The sequence below is a fragment of a genome, unplaced genomic scaffold (assembly GCF_019419815.1).
Source record: "Pyrus x bretschneideri cultivar Hongxiangsu unplaced genomic scaffold, Pyrus_bretschneideri_v1 Contig33, whole genome shotgun sequence".
Classification (NCBI taxonomy): Eukaryota; Viridiplantae; Streptophyta; class Magnoliopsida; order Rosales; family Rosaceae; genus Pyrus; species Pyrus x bretschneideri.
Window position 1 is genome coordinate 3,568,720 of NW_025999646.1, and position 25,754 is coordinate 3,594,473.

The following is a 25,754-nucleotide window of genomic DNA, read 5'->3' on the forward strand; positions in this document are numbered from 1 at the left end:
TTAAATCAAACCAAAACAGCTACATATATTAATATCAATGATGGAGTGAGATTGACTTTGCAGTTTATACAATAAAATTAAAAACAAAAACAAAAAACCTTCATTTTTTTTAGCGAGGATATAGCTCAGTAATTGAGTCCTCATTTATCGACACATGCTCAGGGTTTTTAGATTCATATGATTGTGTTCGTTCCATCGTGTCTGCTTCACTGTTGTGCAAATAATATGCAGGTCTTGAAGGTAATGGGAGTGTCATAGAATGACTATTAAGCATCGAAACAACTGAAGTCATTGTCGGTCTGCTAGCCACATTTTCTTGGACGCAAAGTAAACCAATGTGGATGCATCTTATCGTTTCAGTTCCTAATCCCGTCGTTAGCACAGGGTCTATGATATTTGACACGGTATCCTCCTTCCAATTTCTCCATGCCTATAATAAAAGTTGAGAAGTACATTAATGAAAGAAAGTTCATATACTAAGAGTTAAATAATGTGTAAAAGAGTATATTCTTACTCACATAGGTTAAAAGGTCCTCTTCATTCTCAGCACTGCGGAAACTGGTAATCTTTCTACCACTTAAGATCTCAAGGACTAACACGCCAAAACTAAAAACATCCGATTTGACAGAAAAACGACCATGAATCGCATACTCCGGAGCCATATATCCACTGCATAATTATATTCACCAAATTAAAACATGAATTCCGGGCTTCTAGCAAGGCAAGCACACAAACGTGTTTTAGCTAGAGTTTTTGTATACTTACTAGGTCCCCATGATTGTCTTGGTATCTCCTCGAGTTTGATCCGTCATAAACAATTGAGCCATGCCAAAGTCTGCAATTTTAGGATTCATATCTTCATCTAACAGAATGTTGCTAGGTTTAAGATCACGGTGAATGATTCGAGGACAAGAATCTTCATGCAGGTAAAGAAGCCCTCGAGAAATCCCTCTTATGATTTTGTAACGTGTTTCCCAATTCAAATGTCCATGATTGATTGGATCTAAATACAATTGCAATACAATGAAATATGATTCATAAGTTTTTCTGTTGTTGATACAATTTTCAGTAACATAAAATTTAAGAGGACATGTTGTCAATTATGCCAAAAGATAGAGCAAACATACCAAAAATGAAGTGATTAAGACTTGTGTTGGGCACGTATTCGTAAATGAGGATTCTTTCCCCTGCTTTCAAGCAAAAACCTAGCAGTCGTACTAGATTCCGGTGGTGAAGTTGAGAAACTAACGTGACTTCAGTTTTAAATTCACGATCACCTTGTTCAGAATTCTTAGAGAGTCTTTTCACGGCTATATATTTTCCATTTGGTAGCCTACCCTGAAGTTTATAAGGAAAAAAAAAAAATTTAGTTGGGTTAAACAATTTTTCAGTAAATCGTTTTTCTTGTAATATGGTGTTTTGTTACCTTGTAGACAGCTCCAAATCCTCCTTGGCCAAGCTTATTTGCATCAGAGAAGTCATCTGTTGCAGATCCTATAGTTTCGAAGTCATATTGCAATGATTCCACCAGACCAATGTCATCGGAATTATCATCTGAAAAGTGCGTGACAGCTTAATCATCAAATCTGTTCTGAGAGAAAAGCATAATATATGAGACTATGTGACAATAATCACAGTTGGAATTACTTTCACGTTTTAGTTTTTTCCTTCGTCTCCTCATTCTTAAGGAAATAAATATTCCGATAAGAATCATAGCGACAAAAACAATCGCAACAACAGTGATGATGATGACTGCTTTTGATATGGTACTCTTCTTTCCTGCAAAACATCAGAAGGGTGCTTTCATTTTATTGTGCGTCACAAATAGAAAGCAAAGACCAAGAATTAATTGTAATGAAGGCATCCATCAAGTTGAACCATACCTGGGAGAGTTACCAGAGAATCGGCAGTAAAGTTGTAGAAAAGATTTGTCTCGAATCTCAAATTACAACTCGGCTTAAGAACTCTGCCTCCTTGCTTTCCACCACAACACTCCGGTATTTTTGAGATAGCCCCTTTGAGGCAATCACTGCAGCTTTTCTTACCCAAATGTGGAGTGCACTGCAAAAGTGCATATATTGGTTGGTTTGTTGTACTTCCTTGCATAATCACATGTCCTGCTGCAAATTTTTTAAGAGAATCCCCCGACGCAGCTTTCTCCGTCAAAGTATCCAAAAAGAGATTGAGCACCAAATCGAATTCTTCGGGATCATTTGCGTTAAACGGGCTAGCAACGTACTCACTAGGCTTATCCTCCTGAGTACCAAATATTAATTTGCTCGAGTATCGAACCATGCAAAACACCCCCCATATGATTGCTTCCTCTTGATTCGAACAATACGTGAAGAGAATGGAACTAGACTGGTTGACACAAGTGTGACAGTCGTTGAGGGACACATCTCCTCTACACAATGCAATTGCGTTCACTTTGTAGGGGTCTTGCCCCGTCGATGAATTATAAAAGCCGGAGTTGGTTTTATTGTTGGAAGAGAAAGAGGAGAGGAGGGTGTTGAGGTTTTTTTGGTAGGCGCCACCTTCTTCGTAGGTGCCAATGTAGGAACATCTCCGGCAGAAATCATCTTTATAAGTGCATACAGCGTCATTGACCTGGGCTACGGCGGGTGCAAGAAGGCCCAAGAGAATGGAAACAATGAAGAGAATTAACAATCTTGAGGAATCCATTTCTGTTGCTCAAGTCAAATGTAGTTTGAATTTTAAATGTAGTATTTACCAATGTTTTAAAAACCGAGGCTTGAGGCGCGGTCTTTCAAGGTGGGTGGTGAGGAAAACGTCTTTGTCAAGTGAGAGTAAGCTTAAACTCGTTTAGGCATGATCAGACACACATGTGCGCTTGAGATGTCAATTAAGGTTAGCCTTCACCTTTTAAAACATTGGTAGTAACCAACGTGTCTTCAGTGGTTGGTTTAATGGACCACTAACTAGCATGATACATTTGCTTCGCTAATCATCAAGTCACTCTGGACTTGTATTCATATCCTTTTCTAAACTAGTTAAGAGAAAAAACTTGAACGTAAGAGAATGACATATTGTCTTCACTCGCTGATGAAACCCACATCCATCTATCCCACTTGATAATTTTGACTTGGAATAACTACAAATAATAAAGGGAACCCTGACTTTAACTCCATTATTGAATTAATTTTGTTTTTGTGCTTGTGCTACAATATTGACCAATTCCACATAACATCTCCTTCGCTGTCCATGTCTATTTCTTGATAAAATGAAAAGTAGGGTGAGTTATTAAAGGAAATGATGGTGATTTTATGGATAAACAAGTGTCTTACTTCTTTCATCTATCTTCTTGACATGTGTCTTCTATTTTTTGTTTTTTTTTTACGTGTCTTCTATTTAACTGTTGTCTCAGGTTTGTCTCTTTCCATAGCAGTGTTAAATCTTATTATTATTATTATTATTATTAACAATGATATAATCTATATTAAGGAGAATGGGCGGACTTAGTGACACGCTCCGATCCCGATATTCCCCGAATACCAGGATAGGCACGTGCGGGCCGACATCTGAGGGTGACGAAAACCATTTATTGAATGCAAATGCTGAAAACAAGGGGTAAATAAGATTTATAAATATAAAAGAATAATGAATATGCAAATAAGGACTGTGTTCAGAACACACCACTAATCTAGAACACTAGAAGAAAATAATATAAAATTGAATGAAACAAAGGAGTGGGTTCTACACCGAGAGGACTCGAAGATGCCGATGCGGAAGTGCCTGAACGTCGGGATTGTATGCCTCGATTCTAAGTCCTAAAGGGGGCGCAAAACAAACATGAGTGGACCAAGTTGATATATATATATATAATAAAACAGTTATCAACATACTAACCCCCAGGTTTTATGAAAACACATATATATAATGATAAATATAGGTTTTCCGAAACCTAGCATGCTGTGCAATGCCTCAAATCATAATTCGCATAAATAATAAACACTAATGAATGTCCAATAACTCTTTAGGCCCCATGCCGGCTCCCCATCTCTGAGCCGACAGTCAGAGGAAAATACACTTCAGGCCTCATGCCGGCTCCCCGTCTCTGAGCAGACAGTCAGAGGAAAACACACTCCAGGCCCTATGCCAACACTAAACCGTCACCCGGGACGGACCGGATCTATCACTACGTCCCGTAGCGGAAAGGATCACTAGGTAAGTACAAAACCAGTGAACATATATATATTGAAAATCAACTTCATAGTATAAAGTCATCCATCATCTATACTATAAAGAGGTGTTCTAAACATGTTCTCAATATCATATCGGCATCCATCAGATATTCTATAAGAACATGGGTTATAGGAAAAATAATAATAATTCAAATTAGCCTCAGTAAACATGTTATCTCGTAAAACGTTTCATAAAACATAATCATCAAATCATGCTTTTCATGTATTCATTTATACTATCAAAACATGCATCTTTAGAAGGGGTCCACTCATAGTACTTCGCCGTCGAAAAGCCACGCCAACAAGAGAAGAAGGAAACGCCACAGATAATCGCCCCTGAGCACATAAATGGTACATTTAGTCAAACTCTACTCAAACAACCGAATTTGGGAAAACGACATCGGAAACGGGTTAAGGACGTCGAAATTAGCCTAGGAGGAGTCCTGCACGAAAACCCAAAAAGTCAACCCCGAGGTCAAAGTCAACGTTGACCGTTGACTGGTCAACGGGTCAAGGTCAACGGGTCATGGGTCAACCCGTCAGAGTCAACCTGGTTTAGGGTTTGGGTATTGGGTTTGGACTTGGGTTGGATCCGGGTTTGGGCCTAAAGGGTTTGGGTCTAATGGGTTTAGGGTTAACGGGCTGGAGGCCCTAAAAAAAAGGGCCCAAAGGCCTTTAAATTAATAAAATAAAAATAAAAATAAAAAGGTTGGGTTGGGTTGCCCAGGGTTTTGGGCTTGGCAGAAAAGGCCCAAAGGCTTTAGGTTTGGTGGTTCGCCGGATTCCAAGGAGGGAGAAGGCCGGATTTCGGCCGGAGAATTCCTAAGCTCCGATGGAGCTCAAAACTCAACCAAAACATGCCATTCAATATACCAAATTGAAGCCCCGAAGGTAAGGAATCAAAATATACCGTTGGTTCCCATCATCGTGGCCGAAGTTGGCCGGAAAACAGCCTGGAAGCCACGGGTGTCCGCCAGAAACTGGGTAAGATTCAAATGAGTATAACTTCTTCAATACTCAATGAAATTGGGTGAAACAAAAAGGAAAGTTGTAGTATTCAGCGAGACGAAGAGATTGATACCTTGCACGCCGGCCAACTCGTCGTGGTTTGGTCGGAAATTGCCTTGAAAAGGGCGGTGCTCGCTGGAAAATTGGGAAAATGTCTCTGAGGTGGTTTCTTCATGGTTTGACATCCAAAACACAACCACGGGGTTAGAAAAGAGCTATAGGTGTGGGCATGGGTGTGTGTGTGTTTTTGTCAGAGAAAAGAGCACCGAGAGGGGGGAAGGAGAAAGCACGGGTAGAGAAGAGAGACTTTTAGAAGAAATAAAAGAAAGGGAAAGGGAAAGGGAACCGGGAACAAAACAGGGGGTGGGCCCCTTGGGCTCACCAATTAAGACCCAAAAACAATTTTAAAAAGGAAAGTATCCCCCAAACTTAGTGAAAATACAAAAATACCCTTTTTCTTACGTAAATCCCGGGACGGGTTGTTACAATCTACCCCCCCTCAAAATAAATTCGTCCCGAAATTTAAAATCACAACTTAAACCGAAATACTCAAAAATAGGAAGAAGAATATATGTATAAAGAGAATTCAAGTTAGAGTGGGTGCATCAAAGAGAATATGCCACACCGTTGCGAGCGGTTTGCCAAATCCTCTATCATGCCTCCAAGCTCTTACTTCCTTCCCCATCAGTATAAAAGCAGAAACATACTTTAATAAGATATAAAGTTGACAACATATATAGACGTAAGTTCAAAAATAAGTACACAAAATACTATAGCGTCAAAATAGATATGTACTAACATATAGGTCAAAAATTCGTGGTGAACTTAAAACTGAAAACGAGAATACCTCCCCCAAAACATTCTAACGAAAAAAAACAAATAATTAAAGAAAAGGAAGTTAAAATACTAACACTGAAAATCAAAACTGAAACTCAAAATTGAAAAATGAGAGTGGGTCTCACCTAAGCATACGAAATGTCACGTACTTCGAGAAAAGATGTGCCTCTAGGTCAACTCCTAACAATAGCAAATCCGTACCAACTGCTGAAGACGAATCTTCCTGCCTACTTGCTTAACGAACCCAACGAATAAGTTTTCAATACCACAGTCGGCCGCCCGTGATATCGATTACACATTTGTTGTCTCGATAAGTAAGCAGTAATTTGCTGAAGGTGCACAATTTCACACATCGTAAATTCAATCTTTTGAATACTAGTTCACAATACTCCGCTGCTAACCAGTATTGCCTGTAGAACTCTCGTACCATGTCGCAAAAATGGCGTACTCAAACCGAACAAAACAGGAACTGTCGTCATAAAACTCTATCCAGTATCAAGTATCTTATCCTCCTCAATTCTGCCAAATGTGACCAATTACTCTAGTGTTTTGCCAACAAAGAACCCATTTGAAAACTGTACCTTGGGATTCAAAGGAAGTGGCTACCATGTTAATAGTAGACCCAAAAGCTCGAGCCAAGCAAGCAGAAAACGAGAAGTCACATTTCCCAACAAGCAGTATCTCTTGGGAATCATTATAGTGCTCAAACCACTTCTCCAATTTTGCTTAGTTGCAGATTTCTAGTAAAACAAGGTCAACGTTGATGGAAAGAAGGACTCTCAAGTGATCAACCTAAAACAAATGAAAGTACATACCTTTTGAGAGAAGTGTAAAGATTATCCCATTCTCGCCTCGACCACGCTGGGGTGCCAACCCAGAGTACACTAAAAGATCTGCTAGAAGTGTTTCAATAACCACGTACTCACAACAAAAGAGTCTTGGAGTGAAACAATGAAAAGATAAGTTGAGACGACACATAACATTGGAAAAGAATCGATGTGATGCCTATGAATTATAGTAAGATGGTGATACAATCCGCTGATCTTCTGTACTCAAACCTTCATCCAACTCTTACTAAAAGATCGCACAAACATCACGCTCACGTGCTCATGAATCGAAGGATCCTGGTGCCAAGGTAGTGGAAAGCTACGTTGAGGCGAACACATCACATCATCAAAAAGGTCTACCAAAGTACGATATGATGGTTATGAATTGTAACAAGATAATGAGTGGTGACCATTCAATTCAGCGTGAAGATAATGATGCAATCTACTGCTCACTTGCACCACAATCTTCACCAACCTCTTACCACAAGACGACTCCAACCTCACACCCACGTGGAACTTTTTCTGGTAAGTAAGGTAAGCTTGTGAAAAGATTATGCTCCTAACATTTCTGTCTGAAAAGATAAGAATTGGGCGCATACTCCTGCTGAATTGATCAATCGTGAATTCTTCACTGATTGAGCAAGAAACCATGTAGAGAAGGCTAAAAGAACACTCAAGAATTTGAGGATCAAAACAAGTTTATTAAAACTAGAGTACAAGATATCTGGATGAGTGAGAAATCGTGCCAAGAACAAACAAGCGAAGGAAGGTAAAGATGCAGAAATAGAAATCACTGTTTATGATTATTTGGTTAATCAACACGGTAAGGTTGACTGGTTCCTTAGCCAAAAAGGAAATAAGTATTAGCTCAAGAGTAGTCAAGAACTGTTAATAAGATCTGACGAGGCCAAAGACATTTCAAAATTAAAAAAACTTTGTGAAAGCTGTTTCAAAGTTCAAAAAATTAAGCATAGAACCTCTGAACCAACAGAATGACGAAGAAGAAAGATACAAAGTAATCTGTGTATGCATGCAGTGACACGATTGGCTAACTCAAAGTGATGCTCTTGAGCAAACTAAAGCTCAATGAGTCCAGAGAAGTTCAAAGTAAAGCTCGATCTTCGTATAATGATGAATATGGTAATCTTAAGCCATTACATTGAAAAGTTACAAAGCTGAACAGTTAATGGATAAGAGCACTGGTCAGTTGGGCTACACGTAAGAGGCTAAGTTCACCTCCACCGAAAAGTATATGGACAAGGTGCTAGGATTTACCGCCTAGTGCCAAACCCAGGTGAAGTTCAAGAAGTCTGTTTATCTAAACAAGTATGGATCTTCATCAACTAAATTCAACTACAACAACAAAAAGAATCGCAACTCCTTTTGGAAAATTGGTGGGAATAGCGTCTGCTACCGAAGAGTCACTTAAGAAATTATTTAATTTAAATGAAGTCAACGCCCGAAGAATATGGTGTAGAGCTAACGGTCAAAGGTTAAGGAACTTGACTTCGCCGTTGAGGTAAGCAATGAGGTTACTGATGAATCTACCGATTCACACGAGTTCTTCAATGGTAATGAGCCTGAGAACATTGATTTGCTCTCGCTAACTACCACTTACTAATTGTCGTCACCACTAGCGCTTACTTGCTTTCTCAAACACACACTTCGAATATTTCAAGTAGTTGCCATTGCAATATGACTCTGTCCGCCATTCCTAGGGAACGCATGTCGCAGAGTGATGTCATCGTTTCATGGTTCTAGTTGATCTCAACCAACTCGTACCGTCAAGATTTTTTCGTTTCTCGAGATTTCGATGTAGAGCCAACTCTGCCCGCAATTCCTAGGGAACGCATGTTGCAGAGTGGTATCGCCATTTCGTATCTACAGCTGGTCTCGACCAAACTTCCTCAAACTAAGATTTCTAGAACACGTCGCTTCTAAGTAACACTAACTGTGCCCGCCATTCCCTGAGAATGCACGTCGTAGAGTACAAAACCGCTTCATATCTTCCAAATTCAACTCACTTAGGGTTTTTTCTTTTCCCAATGCTCCTAGGTAAATCCAATTATGTCCGAAATTCCCAGGGAATGCATAATGTAGAGTATCGATCCGATGTTGAAAGTCATCCAACAATCCACTTCATTAGCACTGAGGCATAATCTTGACACGAATTCTTGTATTTCAACCAGAAGATGACAATTCAAACAGAGAAAGATTTGCACAACTATGCCGAATGACACCAAATCCAGAAGTCGTGACATCCAAATGATGTCATGACAGACACACTACTACAGTAGCAGAAAGTCCTAAGTATGCTCTGAACAAAACCACGCTCTGATACCAATCTGACACGTCCCGATCCCGATATTCCCCGAATACCAAGATAAGCACGTGCTGGCCGACACTCGAGGGTGACGAAAGCCATTTATTGAGTGCAAATGATGAAAACAAGAGGTAAATAAGGTTTATAAATATAAAAGAATAATGAATATGCAAATAAGGACCGTGTTCAGAGCATACCACTAATCTAGAACACTAAAAGAAAATAATATAAAATTGAATGAAACAAAGGAGTGGGTCCTACACCGAGAGGACTCGAAGATGCCGATGCGGAAGTGCCTAGACGTCGGGATTGTATGCCTCGATTCTAAGTCCTGAAGGGGGTGCAAAACAAACATGAATGGACCAAGTTGATATATATATATATATATATATATAATAAAACAGTTATCAACATATTAACCCTCAGGTTTTATGAAAACATATATATATAATGATAAATATAGGTTTTCCGAAACCTAGCATGCTGTGCAATGCCTCAAATCATAATTCGCATAAATAATAAACACTAGTGAATGTCCGATAACTCTTCAAGCCCCATGACGGCTTCCCATTTCTGAGCCGACAGTCAGAGAAAAATACACTTCAGGCCCCATGCCGGCTTCCCGTCTCTAAGCAGACAATCGGAGGAAAACACACTCCAGGCCCTATGCCAACACCAAACCGTCGCCCGGGACGGACCGGATCTATCCCTACGTCCTATAGCGGAAAGGATCACTAGGTAAGTACAAAACCAGTGAACATACATATATTGAAAATCAACTTCATAGTATAAAGTCATCCATCATCTATACTATAAAGAGGTGTTCTAAACATGTTCTCAATATCATATTGTCATCCATAAGATATTCTATAAGAACATGGGCTATAGGAAAAATAGTAATAATTCAAACTAGCCTCAGTAAGCATGTTATCTCGTAAAACGTTTCATAAAACATAATCATCAAATCATGCTTTTCATGTATGCATTTATACTATCAAAACATGCATCTTTAGAAGGGGTCCACTCATAGTACTTCGCTATCGAAAAGCCACGCCAACAAGCGAAGAAGGAAACGCCACAGATAATCGCCCCTAAGCACATAAATGGTACATTTAGTCAAACTCTACTCAAATGACTAGATTTGGGAAAACGGATATCGAAAACGGGTTCAGGACGTCAAAATTAGCCTAGGAGGGGTCCTGCACGAAAACCCAAAAAGTCAACCCCGAGGTCAAAGTCAACGTTGACCGTTAACTGGTCAAAGTCAACGCTGGGTCAACGATCAACGGGTCATGGGTCAACCCGTCAGAGTCAACCCGGGTCAACCTGGTTTAGGGTTTGGGTATTGGATCCGGGTTTGGGTATTGGGTTTGGACTTGGGTTGGATCTGGGTTTGGGCCTAAAGGGTTTGGGTCTAATGGGTTTAGGGTTAACGGGCCGGAGGCCCTAAAAAAAAACGGCCCAAAGACCTTTAAATTAATAAAACAAAAATAAAAATAAAAAGATTGGGTTGGGTTGCCCAGGGTTTTGGGCTTGGCAGAAAAGGCTGAAAGGCCTTGGGTTTGGTGGTTCGCCGGATTCCAAGGAGGGAGAAGGCTGGATTTCGGCCGGAGAATTCCCAAGCTCCGATGGAGCTCAAAAATCAACCAAAACATGCCATTCAATATACCAAATTGAAGCCCCGAAGGTAAGGAATCGAAATATACCATTGGTTCCCATCATCGTGGCCGGAGTTGGCCGGAAAACAGCCTGGAAGCCACGGGTGTCCGCAGGAAACTGGGTAAGATTCAAATGAGTATAACTTCTTCAATACTCAATGAAATTGGGTGAAACAAAGAGGAAAGTTGTAGTACTCAGCGAGACGAAGAGATTGATACCTTGCACGCTAGCCAACTCACCGTGGTTTGGTCAAAAATTGCCTCGAAAAGGGCGGTGCTCGCCGAAAAACTGGGAAAATGTCTCCAAGGTGGTTTCTTCATGGTTTGACGTCCAAAACACAACCACATGGTTAGAAAAGAGCTATAAGTGTGGCATGGGTGTGTGTGTATGTGTTTTTGTCAGAGAAAAGAGCACCGAGAGGGGGGAAAAGAGAGAGCACAGGTATAGAAGAGAGACTTTTAGAAGAAATAAAAGAAAGGGAAAGGGAAAGGGAATTGGGAACAAAACAGGGGGTCGGCTCCTTGGGCTCACCAATTAAGACCCAAAAACAATGTTAAAAAGGAAAATATCCCCCAAACTTAGTGAAAATACAAAAATACCCTTTTTCTTACGTAAATCCCGGGACGGGTTGTTACAATTGTGACATCCCACATCGCCCAGGGGAGTGATCCTTATATGTATATTCCCATTCCTACCTAGCACGAGGCCTTTTGGGAGCTCACTGGCTTCGGGTTCCGTCGGAACTCTGAAGTTAAGCAAGAAGGGGGCTAGAGCAATCCCATGATAGGTGACCCACTGGGAAGTTGCTCGTGAGTTCCCAAAAACAAAACCGTGAGGGAATGGTAAGCCTAAAGCGGACAATATCGTGCTACGGTGGTGGAGCGGGCTCAGGAAGTGGTCCCGCCCGGGCCGGGATGTGACAATTTGGTATCAGAGCCTAACCCTGGTCGTGGTGTGCCGACGAGGACGTCGGGCCCCTAAGGGGGGTGGATTGTGACATCCCACATCGCCTAGAGGAGTGATCCTTATATGTATATTCCCATTCCTACCTAGCACGAGGCCTTTTGGGAGCTCATTGGCTTCGGGTTCTGTCGGAACTCTGAAGTTAAGCGAGAAGGGGGCTAGAGCAATCCCATGATGGGTGACCTACTGGGAAGTTGCTCGTGAGTTCCCAAAAACAAAAGCATGAGGGAATGGTAAGCCCAAAGCGAACAATATCGTGCTACGGTGGTGGAGCAGGCTCGAGAAGTGATCCGCCCCGGGCCGGGGTGTGACAGTTAGTCTCATAATGGGTTAGTAATAAAGTGGTTCAAATTCTCCTTTAACGAGAATCAAACTTAAAACATCTCATTTACTAATGAAAATTAAAGAGAAATACTACTAGACCGTATTTTGTTTTAAAATACAAAAAATAACAAATAATAAATTTACATCAGACCATGGGAAAAGAACCAATACAACGCAGACCCAAACGCCCCACAATTGGCGGATATTGCCTTCCTCCTCACCGCCTCAAGACTCCTTTGCCCCTTCACTTTCTTAACCTGTCTCCTCGGTTACCGCTGACATATACCGCCTGCAAGTACTAGATCCAAATATATCGAGCAGTGAAAGCCAAATCCGAACAAAATCACTCAAACTTCTCGTTTGTTCCGAACAAAAAACCCTAACAAAACCAAATCCAATCCCACAGTACGAAACAATGGACAACGATAGATTCGATTGTCATCTATTTCTTAATAAAATATTTTTTTAAAAAGTAATAATTAATTGTTTTTCAAAGAAGAAGACCATCTCTTTCTTTTTCCTCTGTTTAAAGTTTTCGATACTCAACTTCTAGTCCATGGTTTTTTTTGCCACCCTAAAGGACAACTTAATTTGCTGGGTTTTTTATTTATTTATTTATTTTTTGGCTCAATTTTGTCCTAATTTTTGGTCCATTGGGATTAGGCAATTCCAAAGTCATCTTTATGAACCCTAATAATGAAAAAAAAAATTATTTATCGCCTCCAAAATTAAGTTGAATGGCTGTTTGCTTTACGATCATCTATTTTTTAATAAACTATTATTTTCAAAGAATTAATTAAATTTTTATCTTAGTTTGTTTTCATCCAATGGTCTTCTACTTGTCTTTTTTTTTTAAGTGTTTAATGACTTGTACTTTATTTTGTACAATTATAAAGTTTTCTTTATTAAATTAGTAAAGGGTAAATTAGTAAATTTATAAGCAAATTTTGACTGAAGGGGTTATATGAAAGAGAATTAAAACCTGATGGGGTGTTTGCGTAATGTCTCAAATGTGAGGGGGTTTTGTGAAAACTCGATAAACCTCATGGAGTGTTAGTGTAATTAACCCAATTTGGGTGCCCACACAGGGCATCCTTTTTTTTTTTTAATATTATTTTGCAACTTTGTCACCGATGTGAATTAGGGTGGCACTGGGGGAAAGGCACCAATGCAATGATGGTAGCCATTGTTACAATAGAGTCCTCTACATAGGCCACACTCTCTAGTTTAGTGGGTGCTTGGTGGCCATAGAGGTTTGCCACCAATGTGAGTGGCAACACTTAACAATAGCCACCAATAAAAAGGGTGGCTTATAGCCAAATTTTTAGTAGTGCTAACCTGGATATATATGTTAGTTTGAATAAGGAGGAAGGCCGACAGAAGGATCCTTGGCGACAGGCGCCGAGGAGCGATAGTGGCCGCTGGTGAGGTGAGTTGGTTGTCAGGCTGGATTCATGTTCCTAGGATGTGTCGTGTTCTCTTAACAATGTTAACATTTTGTTAAACACGTATGAAGTAGATAGATAAGAAACCATCTTCTCCGGATCCTCTTTATGAGGTCCTGAAGATCCTCAAATCATGCTCGTTCATTGTATATCGTGCGGTCAGTTTTCGTTAGGTATTATTCATATTTAATTTAAAATAAAGTATTTAAAATGATTTCTGACTGCACAATGTACAATAAACGAATACGATTTGAAGATTTTCATAATCCTCACAAAGAGAATCCGGAAATAATCCTCATTCGATAAGAAATATAGAAGGAGACACAAACTTGAGGACAACAGATCACACCCGATAAACGAAACCTAATCAATGGATTAAGGAAAGTAAGAAAATAGGTCCAATAGCTAAGATTACACATCATCATATTTTTATTTTTATACCAACATACCCCTAAAATTATAAATTGTTATAAATATGTAAATGCATATGATCCTCGATTTTAGGATTAATAGATGAACGAATTCCTTAATTGTAGGATTTGAACTAGTCCGTTAATAACTTCAACTCTCTCATGTTGGGTGATTTTTGGGTGATTGTGAGGGATGAAAAGGGGAGGTTTATTGCTGCTGGGCATCAAGTGGGAGTATCCTCCCCTTTAGCTGAAGCTTTTGCACTCCATGAGTTGCTAGTGGCTGCGTTACGGCCGTTTTTTAGGGAAACTTAATGAGAGTACTTGCGGGAAGAAAACATTGTGGCTAGGGATGGTGTGGGAAAGTGATCCGAATACCATACTTCGTTTTGTTGGTGTTTATTTAGCTGTATGATAGATTTTTTTATTAATATACCATATATATCACTTTTTTTTTTATAATCTATCACAAATTAATTGTTTATTTCTCATATTTTGTCTAGATATCTAAGTATTGCATTTTCACTTGAAGCAATTTGATAATGACCATGTTTGTATTACAATCGATATTAGAAAAGAAGAATTTAAACACAAAACTTGAGCGGCTTAAAAATAATGCACTTTAAACCATATAAATTATAGTATAGTGTCGGCAGGCCTTTTCTCAAATTTGCTATCTCAAATATGTCGAACCATTTCTGTAGCTTCAAACTATGCGCTACGGTGTAGCTTCCATTTTCTTATAATTCGATAGTCACGTCATTTAATACTACGGTCAAGTGATATTCTTCTTCACTTGTAAGTAAGAGATATTATGTTCAATTCTCGCTAATGACGAGTTTGAATCACATAATTGAAGCCCATTATAAGACTTAGTCCGTTCTCTCATTCCCTTAGTATGGATGATATTGTTGTGTAAAAATATAATTAGACAGCAACGTCTAATATTAAATTTAGTATTATTATTGACTTAAACCTAAAAAATTCTAAAAATTAAATGTACGAAAGCACTAAATATCTTCTTTTTATAGCGTACTTTCGACGGCGGAGATGTGGCCCAACTCTCGCACAGGCCATCAGCAACTCTCGGTGAAATGAGAGGCGCTTTCTTGACATGCATGCATGGCTTTCTCTTTAGCATTCCTGTCATGCACCCAGATTAACCAATAAGCCAGAGGACCGCCACAACAGCTTGGACGGTGACTCTAACAGCAACGAAAGATTTTCTCTTCCCTATTCCTGCATGCAAAGATGGAATTGTACATACGTACTGGGTATTAATAATATCAAGCCAAAACCTAATCAACATAATACTAATTAGTTAATTAAATTGACCATCATTTTAATCATAATACTTACCCCCACTTTTGGTTGGCTTTCCTTCCCCGTAGAAGAGGTCAGGCCCGTACCTCACCTGACAGCTTGGCGAAAAAATCATACCCCATGTTCTTCCCTCACAAGTCTCCTGATACCCACCGACACCCGCCCTCAAACACCTTTGGCAGTCAGTCCCATTTATGTCCGGAGTACATTGCATCAAACAATATATCGACGTCCCTCCGTTGCCTTTCTTGTCATCCCCGGTTGCAAAATAAATTGGAGTCGTATTCCCAACAGCTTTGTCCACAAGACCATTCATCAAATTCAACAAGCTCTGATTAAACTGGTCTTTGTTTGAAACTTTGTTCACACTGCACCAATACCGCCACGGAAGCTCCTCCTCTGTGGCAGAGATGGAGCGGTTTGAATATCTCAACATGCATTCCTCATACCAAACGATGGATTCCCTGTTGTTGGTGCAATTTTGTTTGAGGTTCTTGGCAGCGGAGTCGATGCAGTCGCGGCAGACTCCGGACTTGACATCACCCCGACAAAGGTATAGGCCGTACACTTTTTTGTCGTTGTCTCCGGATGAGGAGTTGTAGAAGCTGGTGCCGGAAGATTTAGAGGAGAGTTCGGAGAGGAGTTTGTTGACGTTGTCTTGGAACGGGGCGTTTTGGGCTTTGTTAACTTCTAAAGAGCAGTAGTGGTGGATGTAGTGAATTGAATTGGAACAGATCACAAGTTTGAATAGGCTGATGAACGAAAGGGATACAATTATTAGGGTGTGATCATGAAAATTAACTAATGACATCTTAATTTGTTTGATCGAATCCCTTAAAGTTCCTTAACTGGTGGTGCAAAAGGATCATAATTAGAAATAATTAAGGTGTTTTTTTAGTGATGGAGATCAACTGACATCTTTGTTTGCTCGATGGTTGAAGATTGTTGAATTAGTGGTGCAAAAGGAATGCAGATTGCATGCTTGAATATTGACTATAAATAATAGGAGGCATCCCTGAAAGGCTCTCATAATTTTGTTGACATATTCAACGTGATTTTCTCATTTCTATGACTAATTCAGAAAACAAATAATGATTGGGAGAGGGAACAGACATCCGCTAGTTTCACTGTAAAAGTTTTCTATAAATATAAGTTACAAGAATAAACTCACCAACTTGAAGCAAGAATACAATAAAATGACTTGTGCTACAAAAATAACAAAAAAAAAAAACTCAGCATATATGTTCCCAAAAAAACACATCAGTCATCACTAGAGAGGATATGGTTCAGTAATATTTGAAGGCTCATTTTGCGTCACATAGACGGAGCTACGTTTCGATTCATCAGAATTTGTCAATCCTGCCAACAATATGTCTGATCCACTGTCATCTTGCAAATAAAATGCAGGTCGTGAGGGCACTGAAAGTATGAGAGAATGACTATTAAACATGGATACAACTGACGCCATCATCGGTCTGTCAACCACATTTTGTTGCACACAACGTAAACCAATGTGGATGCTTCTCATTGTTTCAATTCTTGAACTTGTCGTCAACGTAGGATCTATGATATTTTGAGGTGTTTCCTCCTTCCAATTTCTCCAGGCCTTCATCAACATAGTTAAAAGGAAAATTTTTACCACTAGTTAATTTTTCTTTGGCAAGCAAAAGAGGAATAACCAACTTGATTATACTCATACTCACATAGCTTAAAAGGTCCTCTTCATTTTCACCATATCGAAAACTTCCAATCTTTTTACCACTAATAATTTCAAGAACTAACACACCAAAACTAAAGACATCAGTTTTGACAGAGAAACGCCCATGAATTGCGTACTCTGGAGCCATATATCCACTGCAAGATTATGTTCCGATTATAAGAATGTAGGTTTCTTCTTTTGTAATGGAAACTTCAAATTTTTTAAATCAAACACAAAACTAAATTAAGTGTAAGATAGCTTACAATGTTATTACAGTACTTACTAGGTTCCCACAATTGTCTTTGTATCTCCTTGAGTTTGATCGATAACAAACAATCTGGCCATACCAAAATCGGCAATTTTGGGGTTCATATCTTCATCTAACAAAATATTGCTTGCTTTGAGATCACGATGAATAATTCGGACCCGAGAATCTTCATGAAGGTAAAGGATCCCTCGAGCAATGCCTCGTATGATCTTGTAACGTGTTTCCCAATCCAACCGCACATGATTTTTGGGGTCTAATAAATATTGTTTCGTTAGAATGAAATGTGATATCTTTTCATCAATAAGAAATTACTACAATACACACACACACACCAACAAGGGCTAGAGCAAATATACCAAAAATGAAGTGATCCAGGCTTGCGTTAGCTACGTATTCGTAAATGAGGAGTCCTTTCATCTGCTTTCAAGCAAAATCCAAGGAGCCTTACTAGATTCCGGTGTTGAAGCTGAGCAAGTAACTCGACCTCGTTCTTAAATTCACGATCGCCTTGTTCAGAATTATTATCCAGCCTTTTCACGGCTATAAGTTGCCCATTCAATAGCCTTCCCTGAATGTTTTACAGAAAAAAAAAAAAAAAAAAGAAAAGGAGTAGTAAGGAAACAATTGTTAAATGTCATCTTTTTTTTTTGGAATTTATTTGTTTTGTTACCTTGTAAACAGCTCCAAATCCACCTCGTCCAAGCTTATTAGCATCAGAAAAGCCATCTGTTGCAGATTTTATAGTTTCGAAGTCATATTGCAACGACTCCACCAAACTAACTTCATCTGAATTCTCGCGAACTGAAAATAGAAATGTTTCCAAACATTAGATGAGATAAATGCATTTTAAAGATCAGAGTGTGACAATAAAACTTGTTGAACTTATTACCTTCAACTTCAAGTAATTTTACTCTTCGTTTCCTCATTCTTAAGAAAATACATATGCTGCTTATGATAATAGCGATGGCAACCAAAACCACAGTGATGATGATGACAATTTCTCTTGTATTACTCTTCTTTGCTTCTGAAATATTGTGAATCACAAGTGTAGTTTTATTAAGAATCACACCACATAATTGTGAGCCATTGATTGCGTTTAAGTATATGCAGGGGAGCTGAAATACTAGCATACCTTCTTTGGGTGTTGGTGCTGGACCTGCTGGTGCTGATGGATTTGAAATATTTATTGGCCAAGCAGCGGAAGGATCGAAGAAAATACCGTCCTCATACCTTAAGTTACAGCTGGGTTTAAGAACTCTTCCTCCTTTTTTTCCACCGCAACATCTCGGAATTATTGAGACGGAATCTTTGAGGCAATTGCTGCAGTTTTGCTGGTTTATATCTGGAGTGCACTGGACAAATGCATATATTGTTTCGGCATCCGGGACGGTTGCATGTCCGGCCGCAAATTTTTTAAGAGAATCCCCTGATGCAGCTTTCTCACTTAAAATACCCAACAAAGGGTTAAGCACCACCTCAAACTGTTGACCGTTTTCAGCAAAATTTGGGCTAGGCAAAAACTTAGTTGGGTCCTTTTGCTCAATACCAAATATTACTGTTGTACGAGTATCGAACCATACAACGCTCTCCCCATAGGATTGCTTCCTTATGATTTGAACAATTATGCAAGAGAATGTGACTGGACTTGTTGACGCAAGTGCGACAATCGTCAAGTGCAAGGTCTCCTCTGCATAATGCAATGGCATTGACTTTGTTGGAGTCTTGTCCCGCTGTAGAATTGTAGAACCCAGAGCGGATTCGGGTGTCTGAGGAGAAGGAAGAGAAGAGCCTCTTGAGGTTGGATTGGTACATGTCACCTGGTGTGTAGTTGCCTGCAGTATCAGAACATATCCAGCAGTATTCAGCTGCGCTAGTGCAGGTGCGATTGTCGAATTGGGCCATGGTGGGAGCTAGAAGGTTGAAGATACTAGGAAGAATGAAGAAAAGCAATGATCTAGGGCAATCCATTTCTCCTGCTCTAGTCCGAAGTAACGCGGTTGGGGTAACGATATTCATTGGATGACTATTGCTTCACTACACGATTTTTTCTATCCATCCACCCCACCCAATATAATTATGTTAGATGTGGGTGAGTGGATTGATAGAAAACAATCCCCCGTTTGAAACGTACCAAATAATCTATACTTAAAAAGGAGTAGCTAGCATTGATTGCACCGTCCATATAATTATCAACCCACCTAGTCGTGGAAGAAAAAGTATAGATAAATATACATAGGTAACGATAATTCATTGGATAACTATCGCTTCACTACACGATACTTAAAAAATCTCTTGGAAAATTAGGCCAATTGACTGATCAGGCTGCTAAATATGCGCAATATGCAGTTGTGGGCCACCCACAAAGAAGAAGAAAATTAGGAGATGTATTTCGGAGGACAAGATCTACACACCTTTGTGTCTATTTTTTCCATCATATGAGTTACAAGATATTAAAAAAATATTTATAGTGGTGTAACATATTTGGCACCGCTTTGTATATATGTCAGCCCATCACAAAATTAGGAACAAGGTAAAAGTGATTTCCGAGTGCCAAAAACAATCTTTGAAATGTCGTACTTTAAATGCAAGAAGCTTACGCAAAGTAAAAAATGCAATATAAGATATCTTATGATAATTTTGTTGACGACATTCGCACTTAAAAAAAAAATAGTGCTACACTTACCATTTAGTTATATCATTACTTGTATCATCTTCTTCTTCTTCAAGTAAGTCTTGATTGAGATGTCAACATTAATGGACAGGAGTGTTGAGTCGTGTGGAAATGAAGGATTTTTTAGGTGGAACTTTCATCAGCCAAACTTTGTTCTTGCTTGTTTTTTTCCTCAAACTTTCAATAATTACATCTTCATATTTATTTAGTCTTCACGCCTCTTGGCAAAGGTTTGTTTTTTGTGGGTCTGGATTGAACCTTCTTCTCCTAGTTTGGTGTCACAAATTCAAGGATGAAAAATATTGGTTTCTATGGAGTATCGCCAACTTAATGTCCGAATATTTCAATATTGATATGATATCACCCACTAGGGGTGCAACTTAGACGGGTTGGAAGATCAACCCAATCCTAACCCAACTTTTACAATTTGGGTTCAGGTTTGGGTTGGGTTTCATTCGGGTTCATTTGGGCTCGGGTTGGGCTTGGTTTAATTGGGTTTGGTTTGGATTGCCCAACCTTTTTAAGTTTAATCTTGTAACAACTTAGTTTCCAAGAATTCCTAAAAAAAATAAAGCAAGTAGCATCAAAAGCTAACTTTAATTTCATAAATCAATTTACTATAAAACTTTAGGATTTAGAGGCTATGAATATAGGCCGACTAATCAAAGCCTTTATTCCCTAAAACTTAAGTAATTATAAGAGGTAATTTATTAAAAAAATATTAGAAAGGGTGTTGGTTTTTGGACTTGGCTCACGTGGGTGTAGTATGAGCATTAATTAATATGAGTTACAATCTGGTTGAATTGGATTTGATTAGTTAGGTTGGGGATAGACGGGCAAATGATCAACCCAACTCAACCCAATCAATGAATGGGGTGAAATTGAGTTGGGTTTAGGTGTATTATAACTATAAAAAAATCCACTTGTTCGGATTTAAAGTTAGGTTGGATATTGGCAAGTTTGAATTGGCCCAACCCAAGTTGCATCTCTGTCACTCACCGTCAAGGAAATGATGAAAATTTGGTTCAAAACTAACAAATGATGGTCTAGCTAGCCACAACTTATTAATTACCTAAGATATATATTATGATTAGAGAAATGCTTATGGGACTCTCAAATGTAGGACTCTCCATAGACTCACTCCTATCTCATATTTTTGACAAAATATTTTATAATGTTGGCACGATAATTGATGTTAAATTGTCAAGTGGCAGATAATTCATGAATAGTTTCACATTTGAGGATCTCTTTAGAATTTCTCGATTAGAGAAATTATTGTCATAATGATTTGTTATCAGCGCTTAAAAGATTGCTCTCTAGTTTGTTTCAGAATTAGATGTTTATAAAGACAGTGTAAATCCTTAGGAATTAAGGTCTTGCCAATTAATATATAGTTTGTTCCATGGGTAACCTTCTTGACAATTTTGTAGTGATCTCTCTTTCGTGTCTATGAAATAAAATAAAGAGTTTTGCCATCAGTTTCTCTTCTTTTCGTCCTTAATTAATTTGGTATGTTGACTTTTTAGAGTGCGAATCAGCCTAAAAGTTATCATTCGAAACTCAAAAGGTGTATTCAATTGAGATTTTGAAGGATTTTAATTCTTTTTGATGAATCTAAGTGTTATATCTCATATTGTCTAGGAAGTGGATCATCTATGCCTTATATGTACATGTCCACCTCCTTTAGCACGAAGCCTTTTGGGAACTCACTGGCTTCGGATTCCATTGGAACTCTGAAATTAAGCGAGTTTGTGCAAGAGCAATCCCAGGATGGGTGACCCACTGGGAAGTTCTCGTGTGAGTTCCTAGAAACAAAACCGTGAGGGCATGGTTAGAGCCCAAAGAGCACAATATCGTGCTATGGCAGAGCTAGGCCTAGGATGTGGTGGAGCCCGGGTCGAGATGTGACACTAAGGGTATTCAACCAGGATTTTAAGTGATTCTCTTAAATTTAAGATGTATTCAATTAGAATTTCAAAGAAGTTTATAACATTCCAGGTGTTTTCAATTAGAAATTGATTTTAAAGAATTTGAGAAAGTTGAGGAATTTGAGGGAATTTGAGAGATTTCGTAGTGTATTTTAAGCATCCATAAATATCACATCTTCCATGAGATTTCAAGTGAATTGAATCAAAATTTTATATTGAATCTTTACAATCAATTAAACTCCATAAAAATCATAGATTTATAAATCAATTAAAATCTCTCAAATTCTCAATTAAATACACCCCCTAAAATAGCATGACTTTTGCTTGTCTCCTGTACCGTACGGCGTCTTTAAATGATGGTATATCTGAAAATGAATCGTAATTCCAGTTTTATTCATCCAGTAACTTGATTCAGTTCGAAAGCAGAGATCAATAGTCAATAGACAGATAACTCCCCCATGGAGATAAACAGGCATAACTATGCTCCTTTAGAAGCAGTTTTACTAAACATAAACACACCAAGAAGAAGCAAGATACAAAAATATGACTTGTGCTACAAAATAAGTAAAAAGTACGTAAACCTATGGTTCAAAACTAGCGAGGATATGGTTCGGTAATATTTGAAGGCTCATTTTTCGACACATAGATGGGAAGCTTTTTGGATTCATCAGACTCTGTCATCCCCGATATGTCCGATTCACCGTTCTTTTGCATATGAAATGCAGGTTTTGAGGGTGCCGAAAGTGTGACAGATTCACTATTAAGCATGGATACAACTGAAGCTGCTGTCGGTCTATCAACGGCATTTTCTTGTACACAAAGTAAACCAATGTGGATGCATCTCATCGTTTCAATTCTTGAACTCGTTGTCAACATGGGATCTATGACATTTGAAATTGTATCCTCCCTCCAATTTCTCCATGCCTGTAAAAGTACATAAATATCCTCAATAAATAAATTTCAACACTTCGCCTTGTAGAGGGAATCCACCAACTTGATTATACACATACTCACATAGCTTAAAAGGCCCTCTTCGTTCTCACCATATCGAAAACGACCAATCTTTTTACCACTAACAATTTCAAGAACCAAGACGCCGAAACTGAAGACATCCGTTTTGACAGATAAGTTCCCATGAAGTACATACTCAGGAGCCATATATCCACTGCATGATTATATTCCAATTTAAGATTTTAAGTTTTTCCTCTTTTGTAATAATTTCTTTTGAATTCTATTGTAAACAAAGCAGAAAACTAAGGTGTAATTAAGTTAGCTTGCCATGTTATTACAATACTTACTAGGTTCCCACAATTGCTTTTGTATACCCTTGAGTTTGATCGATAACAAACAATCTTGCCATACCAAAATCAGCAATTTTGGGGTTCATATCTTCATCTAACAAAATGTTGCCAGCTTTGAGATCACGGTGAATAATTCGAACGCGAGAATCTTCGTGAAGGTAAAGAATCCCTCGAGCAATGCCTCCTATGATCTTGTACCGTGTTTCCCAATCCAAGTGCATATGACTGTTGGGGCCTAATATTATTTAATTAGAATGATATATAAGTTTTTATTTGTAAGACGTTACTATGGATTGTACCAAATTTGAAATAAAGAATTATACCAAAAATGAAGTGATCAAGACTTGAGTTGGGCACATATTCGTAGATGAGGAGTCTTTCTTCTGCTTTTAAGCAAAATCCTAGGAGCCTTACTAAATTCCGGTGTTGAAGCTGAGCAAGTAGCATGACCTCATTCTTAAATTCACGATCGCCTTGTGCAGAATTCTTAGCGAGCCTTTTCACGGCTATAAGTTGCCCATTCAATAGCCTTCCCTGAATATTTAAAGGAGAAAAATTAGGAAACAATTCATATATAGATGATCTTCTTTCTTGTGAAAATTTGTTTATTTTTGTTTATATACCTTGTAAACAGCTCCAAATCCACCTCTACCGAGCTTATTTGCATCAGAGAAGTCATCTGTTGCAGATCTTATAGTGTCAAATTCATATTGCAACGATTCCGCGAAACTGATTTCATCTGAGTTCTCCTGATCTGGAAAAGGAAACTAAATTAGCAAAAGTTCCAGCATCAGATGAGATAGTGTGACAATAAGAGTTGCACTTACCTTCACCTTCAAGTTTTACCCCTCGTTTCTTGACTCTCAAGTATACGTATATGCTGAGAACGGTAACAAAAGCTACCAAAATCACTAGCACCACGACGATGATAATTACTTTTTTGTTACTCTTGTTGGCTGCTGAGAATCACAAGGGTGCTTTTATTAAGAATCACACCGCATAATCGCACAGTGATCAAATATCAATTATGTTTTATTCTTAAATACTACCAAGGCTAGTGATTTTTAAACCTCTAATTTAAACGCTTGTGATCCTCATGTAGATGCAGAAATTTTCAAAATTGTGCCATACCTTCTTTGGGAGCTGGTGCTGCTGGAACCGGAGGTGGAATATTTACTGGCGAACTGGCTGTGGACTCAAAGAAAAGACTAACCTCATACCTTAAATTACAGCTGGGTTTAAGAATTCTTCCTCCTTGCATTCCACCACAACATCCGGGAATATCTAAGACTGCTTCTTTAAGGCAATTGCTGCAGTTTTGCTGGTTTATATCTGGAGTGCACTGGACAAGTGCATATATGGTTTCATCTCCTGGGACTGTTGCATGCCCTGCCGCAAATTTTCTAATAGAGTCCCCTGATGCAGCCTTTTCACTTAAACTACTCAACAAGGGGTTAAGCACCAGCTCAAACTGTTGAGAATTCTTAGCAGGATTTGGGCTAGGCACACACTTTACAGGGTCCTCTTTCTCAATTCTGAAAATCAAGTTGTTCGAGTATCGAACCATACAAGGCTCTGCCCATATGATTGCTTCCTTTTGTCTAGAACAATTTTGCAAGAGAATATCTGTAGACCTATTGAGACATGTATGGCAAGTGTCCTGAGAGAGGTCTCCTCTGCACAACGCAATGGCATTGACTTTGTTGGGGTCTCGTCCCTTGGAAAAATTGTAAAACCCGGAACTGATTTCGGTGTTTGTGGAGAAGGAGGAGAGGAGGCTGTTGAGGTTCTCTTGGTACATGTCGCCGGGTGTGTACATGCCAGTATCGGAACATTTCCAGCAGTAGTAAGCTGTGTTTGTGCAGATGCCGTCATCTTGGGCAGTGGTGGGAGAAATAAGGTTTAAAAGAAACGGAAAAATGAAGATAAGCAATGATCTTGCGGATCCCATTTCCCTTTTGCCCGTGTCAGAAGTATCAACTTGTCTTCAATTATAGATTTTCATAGACTAGATGAAGTGGAAGACGCGGCAAGACCTTGATTCCTTGACTCAAAGTCGTCCACCATAGTCCCAGATGGATTCCTGCCCTTAATTTTATTTGCAGGCTTTTTCGGTGTTTGTGGAAGACGCGGCTAGACCTTTGTACTTTTTTCTTTTTTTATTTTTATTTTTTTTAATTATTCTATAACAAACTTAAGATGTTTATAAAAGCTTTTATAAATACAATGTCTCACGATACCACAATAAATAAAAAGTAAATTGTAACAATGGTCTCTTAATTTTAACTCAATTGGAGCAATGATCCTTTAACTAAAAATCAACTATCATTGATCCCTCAACTTATCAGAATGTGCAGCTATCCCTCAACTAAAAATTCATAATCATTGGTCTCTCAACTTTAATCCAACTGGAAAATGGTCCCTCAACTTTAACTCAATTGAATCAATGGTCCCTCAACTTTAACCCAATTGTAGCAATGATCATTTCAACATAATTCATTTTTGACAAAATTTTGATGAAGTTGACGAAAATGACCATAGCTACTCGTTTTGATGAGTTGAGGGA

At 38.7% G+C, this 25,754-nt stretch overlaps 2 protein-coding genes and 1 pseudogene across 6 annotated transcripts; all 3 read right to left on the reverse strand.

The window, feature by feature from the left end:
• LOC103944164 (cysteine-rich receptor-like protein kinase 44) lies at positions 1-25,394 on the reverse strand. Of its 5 annotated transcripts, none has more exons than XM_048591218.1 (7): positions 24,320-25,335; positions 24,016-24,147; positions 23,812-23,942; positions 23,512-23,722; positions 766-1,003; positions 519-669; positions 1-430 (listed from the first exon to the last, which is right to left on the reverse strand). In XM_048591218.1, the coding sequence occupies exons 1-7, from the start codon at positions 25,137-25,139 to the stop codon at positions 110-112; spliced, it is 2,004 nt and encodes a 667-aa protein (XP_048447175.1). In that variant the 5' UTR covers positions 25,140-25,335; the 3' UTR covers positions 1-109. The 5 variants fall into 5 exon arrangements, with proteins under 5 accessions (XP_048447175.1, XP_048447178.1, XP_048447176.1 ...); XM_048591221.1 differs by lacking the exons at positions 23,512-23,722; positions 23,812-23,942; positions 24,016-24,147; positions 24,320-25,335 and adding exons at positions 1,128-1,338; positions 1,427-1,554; positions 1,648-1,779; positions 1,884-2,849 and having other exon boundaries at positions 766-835; XM_048591219.1 differs by lacking the exons at positions 23,512-23,722; positions 23,812-23,942; positions 24,016-24,147; positions 24,320-25,335 and adding exons at positions 1,128-1,338; positions 1,427-1,554; positions 1,648-1,779; positions 1,884-2,847.
• Positions 15,050-16,272, reverse strand: LOC125480395 (cysteine-rich repeat secretory protein 38-like). The gene is made up of 2 exons (XM_048591222.1): positions 15,358-16,272; positions 15,050-15,237 (listed from the first exon to the last, which is right to left on the reverse strand). The coding sequence occupies exons 1-2, from the start codon at positions 16,130-16,132 to the stop codon at positions 15,158-15,160; spliced, it is 855 nt and encodes a 284-aa protein (XP_048447179.1). The 5' UTR covers positions 16,133-16,272; the 3' UTR covers positions 15,050-15,157.
• On the reverse strand, positions 16,444-19,370 carry LOC125480392 (annotated as a pseudogene).
• Positions 25,395-25,754: the final 360 nt, after the last annotated feature.